The sequence below is a fragment of the Alosa pseudoharengus genome, unplaced genomic scaffold (genome assembly GCF_046254945.1).
Source record: "Alosa pseudoharengus isolate Yale_2024_CS ecotype anadromous, Long Island Sound unplaced genomic scaffold, YU_APseudo_1.1 YU_APseudo_1.1_scf_22, whole genome shotgun sequence".
NCBI lineage: Eukaryota > Metazoa > Chordata > Actinopteri > Clupeiformes > Clupeidae > Alosa > Alosa pseudoharengus.
In genome coordinates, this window is record NW_027468680.1 from 3,101,410 (window position 1) to 3,109,902 (window position 8,493).

The following is an 8,493-nucleotide window of genomic DNA, read 5'->3' on the forward strand; positions in this document are numbered from 1 at the left end:
TTTTCCTTTTTGTTTTTTCCCCCCATTGTCTTATTTAAAACATTTTCTATATTGTCTGGTTTCATGTTTGTGAAAAATAAAAACAGATAGGCCTACACTCGTACATGAACTAACTCCAATCCACCTAACCTCATTGTCACTATGCCATCTTAAATGAGAAGGATTTAATCTTGGCCACTGTATTGCATGCGTTTACCGCAGTAGGCCTACAGCCTGGCTATATGTAGGCAACACCTCTTTAGGTCATGATCTCTGCGCATTCATCCGCACATCTCCGGTAAGCCCCTCGATTGAGGCGCGAAAGTCCCCTAAAGGGTTAACGAACAACCCAAACCACATGACCGGCTTTCCCTTGTTCTCACCGGGGATGGGCGGGGTTAGGCCAGAGGAACCAAACTTTATAATGTCGATTATATGTTTGGCATAACCTACCTGCTGCACTTTACCTGTCACCTGCACGGCGTAGAGCTCTAACAGAAGACGGGTCTCGCTACAGCAGTGTGTGGGTGTGTGTGCGTGTACGCGAGGGCTGGGCTCTCTTTCTCTGCAAGAGGAGAGATGGCAATGGGCGGGCGCTGTCAACTCAACACATGAGGTGTTTCCAACGGTAGAAGGTGATGTCGTAAAGTAGCCTAGTGTCGCAAACCAGGTGAAGGGGAGGGCGGTTGGAGAGGGGTGACGAGTGGAGGAAGGGGGTAGCGAGAGAGAGAGAGCGGCCGAGTGAGTCGCCGCCATGCAGGCAGAGAATCGCACTAAACGCGGGTAGCATGGCGGAGGGACCCAGGTGCAAACGGCGAAAGCAAGCGAATCCGCGGCGGAACGGTGGTAAGTAGCCTAGAATCAACCGAAAACAGCAAGCGCTTCACAACTGTCCTAAAGTGGCACCAGTTTGTGTTTTTGTTGCTGTTGGGCAACTTTGGAGGTTCTTTATAAGCTGCGACTTCAGTGGGCTACTTCGGAGTGAATTTCAGTGTGGTGGTGTCCCGTTATACGGCTCTACCTGCCTGGCATTCTGTCCACCGCCGGGGGCGCTCGTGCTGCTTCTCCTTACCGTTATCTGGAAAGAGTTGCTTGGAACGGGGGAGTCGCTTTTGTTTTCTCTCTTCGTCGATGTTGTCATCTGGTAGACTGCACACCAGTTTGTTTTGCCGTGGATTACGCAATATTTCCCCTTATCTGACACCTCATATTTATTGACAATCTAAGACAAACTCGCAGGAACAAAAAGAAACCCACAGCATCTCACCGTCATTTCCCCAAATGCTTTGTACACGTTCTGTTTGTTTCTCACTAATAATAAGTATGGCTTGGCAACAGACTAGCTGGCGGGTTTCATGTCAAGCCTCGCCTCCAAGGCTCATTCTAAAGGAAGGAGTGGCAATCCATCGTATTTGCTCCATCAGGGAAGCAGGCTCTGAAATAACTTAATTAAAGATGAATCTTAGGCTACACTCCGTGATTGCTCCCCTGTTATAAACAAGCACACGGGTAACACTTAGCCGCTAGTACAGGCTGGGGACCTCTTCTGGCCCGATGACTAGCCAAGTTTTCTCCTTTTTAGGCATCGGCGCGTTTCTTGCTTCCTTGGTGTGAAGGCTAAACTACAAACCAGCATCGGTGCCGTCAGAGTCCCTAGCCAGTTTCGCGCATTTGTTTAGTGGGTGTCTGATGCTAAGCAGGTGTAGCCCAGTAAAAGGGGAAGGACTTTCTCGAAACTTTTGCTTCCTTTGCAACGAGGAAGCCCGATTAAACCCGGTCTTGGGCCTATACAAAGTGTCTGCTTTAATCAAATCTAACTTCATCCGCCCCAGTCACCTATACACTGAACTCACCACTTTATAGACTTTAAGCTATGGGTGGCTCACATGTTGCAACCAATGTAAGAGTCAATCTCCCACGCTCACGCACTCAAACGTGTATTTGTAGGCTACACAATAGCTATTTTTGGGCCAGAGTAGCCTGATATTGGCCTGGCTACTGTATTACTGCTTTACAACTAGGCCTATTATTATAGCCTATACTACCAATTATATTATTATTATGGTTGTTATTGTTCTTATTCTTACTCTTTTGTTGTTGGTGGTGGTGTTGAAACAATCGGTCTAGGCTATTTGTGGACTAAGTTACATGAAAGACAGTGCTGTCCAGTACCAAAAGCCTAGGTCTACCTGTTGTCAAACTTTCTGAAGAACTGTTCTCGAGCAGAAAGCACTTTCTCCCACTAATGTATGGTCTATAACACGCCCTGGTGTCGCCTTACGTGAGCTCCGACTACGAAAAGGATCTACCTTTTCCTGCACGCGCTGACGCCGTGCGTCTGAGCGTCAAACCGCCCAATCGCGAGCGCACGGCAGCCGTCAGTGTTTACCTGATCAGGAGAGACAGCGACAGGAACGGAAGCAAATGTCCTCTTTCTCAAAGAATAGCCGTGGCCATATCGCTGGACTAGATCTCTCCGTGGGACCGAGAACACGAAGCAGAGTCCGCGAGGAGTGGGACGGGAAGCAGCACGCGGACGTCAAAGCCCATGGCCACTTGCGCAGGTAGAGCGAACGAGAGAGGAGAGAAAATATGGTGCTCCGTTTCACGCATGCGAGTGCTGGCTAGGTATTCAGCCAGAGACCGTTATTCGCTGTGATTTGTGGTGCCTCTCATCTCGCTAGTCAGCCTATCCCAGACTACACTTCGTCTGTGTGTATTTGAGTGTGTGTGTGTGTCTGTGTGTTTGCGCGTGCGTCTGTGTAGATTCCCCTTTTGTCCCCCTCTATGATTGTTACACCGGAGCAATTCCCCATTCGCGATAAAAAAATAAATAGCCTAGTAATAGCCTACATAACGGGGAAGAATACGAGTCGGCCGACGTGAACGCGCATAAGGTGTTTGCGAGAGAGAACGGTAACCTACTTTAGCGTTACAGATGACTCGTGCTGTTTCAGCAGGCAGCCTAACGTTATGATTCCCGTCAGCTGGTTAGTTTATGTAATTTCACCGTGCCGTGCTGAGCGAGCGGCCCTCGCGGGCGCTCGAGACTGCCTATGCGCTACGGAAGGGCGGGGCGGGGCAGACGATCGCTCGCGCGGTGCCGAGACGGGGGCCAGGTATTCTAGGTGATGCAACACCTCCAAAAGGTGTTCTACTTGATATTCTCCCAATAAAAAATAACCACCAGAAAACTCCAACCCTGACAGATGCACGAAAAGCGTCCGCTCGCGGTGTTGGTGCTACAGCCCGCTGGTTTACAGAGCGTTTGGATTGACACTGATGACAGAACCCTGTTTGCAAACACAGGAGTCGAACCAGAGCGCATCAGACACATTCACCGTGTCAGGGAGGGGATTAAACCACACGCACACAAAAAAACACAATACACATACAGAAAACATCTTTCTGACTTTGTTTTGTTGCTGTTTGTAGCCATTTTATTATTATTATTATTATTATTATTATTAGCAACAACAACAACTATGATGATGATGATGGTAGTATAGCCTTTATTAATGTAATCAAGGGCTGATTGCTTGTGCTTGTAGCTGTTCAGGGAGGTTTGGAGATCACTGACCTGCAGCACACTTCTTTTAGATGTATGGTCTGGTGTGTGTTTTTTTGCAGACGGTGTGTGTCTGTGTGTGTATTGTTTTATAGATGTATGTTGTGGTGTGTGTGTGTGTGTGTGTGGTTTCGTAGATGTATTCTGTGGTGTATGTGTGTGTAGTTTTAGTAGATGTATTCTGTGGTGTATGTGTGTGTAGTTTTAGTAGATGTATTCTGTGGTGTATGTGTGTGTGTATTAGGGGTGTAACGGTACACAAACATCACGGTTCGGTGTGTACCTCGGTTTTGAAGTCACAGTTCGGTTAATTTTCAGTACAGTAAGTAGGTAATGCTAATCTAAAATTAACCAACAAAATTGTTGATGTGCAATGGGAATAGTATTTTGAAAAGGTGTCACATGTTTTTTGATGTTAATTGACTAAATTGACATGGTCCACTACTTAATATGTGGGAACTAGTATTTGAAACATGGTATGCAAGCAAAAAAGCCTACTGGTGACTACTGTTAAAGACTGCATTTGGTACATTCGGTACACATCTGTATGGAGCCTAACGCCCTGTACCTAAACGGTTCTGTATGGAACCTAATGTCCTGTACCTAAATGGTTCGGTACGAATACATGTACCTTTACAGTATTGTTTTGTAGATTTATGGTGTGGTGTTTGTGTGTGTGTGTGTGTGTATTGTTTTGTAGAGTTATGTTATAACCCCCCCCCCCCCCCAACAATGTTAGGAAAACTAGCTTTCGGTTTACGATGCAGATCATCTCCCAAATTAATTTCTTTGCGCAACAGCCCACATTCAGCGTTCACTCCACCGAGACGAGTGAAATAAATGTTTTTGAAAGCTGTCATTGCCATAGGCTATTTGCTATGATATTTCCCTCTGTTAAATCGCAATTTCCATGTTTTTTTCTGCGCAGTGGATTAGGCTATAAACTGTAAAAACATCAGAATACTGAATAATAACTGTTATAAGGCTATCAGAATACTGTTTTTGGACTGTTTCTGGAAAGTATTTAGCTGATTATAAACAACTTTTTTAAGTGTTCTTTTTAAGGAAAGACCTGTAGTTACTCAGGGGTGCATTTCCCAAAACCATATTTGCTAATTAAGTTAAGTAACTAAGTTGCTAACAGGTTAGCAACTATGGTTTTGGGAAACGCACCCCAGGATAGTATGGTCAAGATTTGAATTTTTAAGTAAAGGTTTCACGTCAGCGGTTTTAAAAGCAGTCGGAAATATACTGTATGAGGTATTTATTATTTTGAGAATATTTATTTATGGTATTTATTATTTTGAGCCAAGCTAATATACATTTTTGAGGAATTTAGTAGGGACTGGATCCAAAGCACATGTTGAGGAGCTGGTCTGAGTTATAATTTTCTCAGATTGAGTAATAGTAGTAAAAAATGTATTTTATATTTTAAAAATGTGTGAAAAGTGTGTGTGTGTGTGTGTGTGAGTAGCACTGTAGATGTGATGTGTCTGACCTTAACTAGGAGTTACCACTGCATCTGTCAATACCAGTACTAGAGGATGGAGTGCCTACATTATAAGCAGCTACTCATCACACCATGATTTCCTGTTCCGGCGCCGACAAGAGTGGCAGCATGTCGAGGTAGCTCTGTGTCTGTGTTTTTTTTTCTACGTCTTTTGTTTACTTTTTTAGTTCGATATTATATACTTTATTAATTACTTTTTTTTCTGCTGTTGGTGAATGTTGTGTGTGATGTCTGTATGCTACTGAGACCTTGAATTTGCCCTTGGGGATCAGGGGGGAGAGGGAGGAGAGGAGTGAGGAAGAGGAGGGAAGAGAGGGAGGAGGTAGAGAGGGATGTGTAGAGGAGGAGGTAGAGGGAGGAGCATGCTAAGCATAGCACTTTACCTGCCGCTAGTGTAGTAGCATAGCACTTTACCTGCCAGTAGTGTAGTAGCATAGCGCTTTACCTGCCACTAGTGCAGTAGCATAGCGCTTTACCTGCCACTATCATAGTAGCATAGCACTTTACCTGCCACTATCATAGTAGCATAGCGCTTTACCTGCCACTATCATAGTAGCATAGCGCTTTACCTGCCACTAGTGCAGTAGCATAGCACTTTACCTGCCAGTAGTGTAGTAGCATAGCGCTTTACCTGCCACTAGTGCAGTAGCATAGCGCTTTACCTGCCACTATCATAGTAGCATAGCGCTTTACCTGCCACTATCATAGTAGCATAGCGCTTTACCTACCACCATCATAGTAGCATAGCACTTTACCTGCCACTATCATAGTAGCATAGCGCTTTACCTACCACTAGTGCAGTAGCATAGCGCTTTACCTGCCACTATCATAGTAGCATAGCGCTTTACCTGCCACTAGTGCAGTAGCATAGCGCTTTACCTGCCACTAGTGCAGTAGCATAGCGCTTTACCTGCCACTATCATAGTAGCATAGCGCTTTACAGTACCTGCCACTAGTGCAGTAGCATAGCACTTTACCTGCCAGTAGTGTAGTAGCATAGCGCTTTACCTGCCAGTAGTGTAGTAGCATAGCGCTTTACCTGCCACTATCATAGTAGCATAGCACTTTACCTGCCACTATCATAGTAGCATAGCGCTTTACCCGCCACTATCATAGTAGCATAGCGCTTTACCTGCCACTAGTGCAGTAGCATAGCACTTTACCTGCCAGTAGTGTAGTAGCATAGCGCTTTACCTGCCACTAGTGCAGTAGCATAGCGCTTTACCTGCCACTATCATAGTAGCATAGCGCTTTACCTGCCACTAGTGCAGTAGCATAGCGCTTTACCTACCACCATCATAGTAGCATAGCACTTTACCTGCCACTATCATAGTAGCATAGCGCTTTACCTACCACTAGTGCAGTAGCATAGCGCTTTACCTGCCACTATCATAGTAGCATAGCGCTTTACCTGCCACTAGTGCAGTAGCATAGCGCTTTACCTGCCACTAGTGCAGTAGCATAGCGCTTTACCTGCCACTATCATAGTAGCATAGCGCTTTACCTGCCACTAGTGTAGTAGCATAGCGCTTTACCTGCCACTAGTGCAGTAGCATAGCGCTTTACCTGTGAGACACAGCACTCAAAGAATCTCCCATAGAAATGTATGGGGTTAGTTCGTAACGCAAACATGGCAGTCGTCTACACACATTCTGGCCCTTCCGCCGCCAAACCTTGACTTGTGAATACATCATGCCAATCATGTGGTATGTTTTGAATACATCGTGCCAATCATGTGGTGTGTTGTGAATACACCGTGCCAATCATGTGGTATGTTGTGAATACATCGTGCCAATCATGTGTTGTGTTGTGAATACATCGTGGCAATCATGTGTTGTGATCTCGCAGCTGGAGCGAGGTTGGTGTGTCGTGATTCGTGAACCATTGCGCACGCTTCAGGGCAGGTAAAGTACTATGCTACTACACTAGCGGCAAGTAAAGCGCTATACTACTACACTAGCGGCAGGTAAAGCGCTATGCTACTGCACTAGTGACAGGTAAAGCGCTATGCTACTACAGTACACTAGCGGCAGGTAAAGCGCTATGCTACTGCACTAGTGACAGGTAAAGCGCTATGCTACTGCACTAGCGACAGGTAAAGCTCTATGCTACTACACTAGCGGCAGGTAAAGCGCTATGCTACTACGCTTCAGGGCATTCCCGGTGAAAAACGCTGGACTCACTCCCGGGCACATTGGCCTACACTGGCTCCCTCCTCATTTCTCAAAATAATAATAATTTAAAAAGTTCAGGTCACACATACGCGATTAGTTGTTGCTAGTTGTGTGCTATTGGTGTGATCCAAATCACTCGCTATTGGTGTGATCCAAATCACTCACTATGTCTAAAAGTTTTTTTAATTCACTCACTATGTCTAAAAATCACTCACTATGACTCAGTCACTCGCTATGTCTAAAAATCAATTGCTATGTCTAAAACAAATCACTCGCTATGTTTAAAAAAAGGTCTCAAAATGTGAGTATTTGGTCGCAGTTTGGAGCCCTGGGGTAGAGGTCTGCGCGGGACTGAAAAATCAGTTTTTCTTTCTGTCTCACGAAAGGAGAAAGACTCCAGATGTCAGTTTCTTGGTTCTGAATGTAAGCTAACAACTGAAGTAGGCCTAGCCTTGTGCCCTCTTGTCATGCTTTCGATTTCGAGTTTTGACAATGAGCAACAGGAACAAATTGAACCCACGTAAACGACAATATAGGCTATAGGCCTGCTATCCGTCAGTTATGCTTAAACCCCGTTTTTTAATGCTGCCTAACAGAACATCCAGCTGAACTATAGTTATGAACACTACTTTAATCGTTTCCATATTTAATGTTACGCACATATTTAATTTGCAGGAGTACAGTGAATCATCGGTTTGTCCCGCACCCGCGAACGCACCTCTCTCATCCCGCCCGCTCCCGCAGAGAGCTTTCAAAAGTTGTCCGGCGCCGCACTCTTTTGCGTCGGGACCCGCAGGTCCCGCGGGTCTACTGCGGGAGTGCTGACCTCTACCCTGGGGCCCGTTGCACAAAACTAGGATAAGGGATTAAGCCGGGATATCTTAGTTATCCTGGCTCAATTTATTTGTGATCCAGTTGCACAAAAGCGGGATAGGGGGCAGCAGGATATGTTATGGTATAAGTTACCATGGCGATTTTTTTCTGTGGAGCTAGCCTGCTCCAGACCAGGCTAAGTTCCAGGATCTATTTAATCTCATCCCTTATCTCAGTCAGCAGTCACCACAAACGGAAACCAATAGTTATTCCACTGCCCACTACACATTGTTATCACATATACCTAGACCCACTGTGATTATTTAAACGTTTGTGATCATTAATTAACTTTTACATTCTTGCCATTCCCGGCCTGTCATGCGACAATGTGACGTCACGGGAGTGCCTAACCATTTTGCGCGTGGTGGTCGCGGAACTAGTTGCAATAT

At 45.5% G+C, this 8,493-nt stretch overlaps 1 protein-coding gene across 1 annotated transcript in view; it reads left to right on the plus strand.

The window, feature by feature from the left end:
- Positions 1-357: 357 nt before the first annotated feature.
- The window catches only part of zeb1a (zinc finger E-box binding homeobox 1a), a gene marked incomplete at its 3' end in the record, with an annotated part of 24,868 nt that continues 16,732 nt past the window's right edge, over positions 358-8,493 (plus strand). The window contains exon 1 of the mRNA XM_076300081.1: positions 358-825. Within this exon, the coding sequence (XP_076156196.1) occupies positions 768-825 (58 nt within the window). The remainder of the gene's footprint in view (positions 826-8,493) is intronic.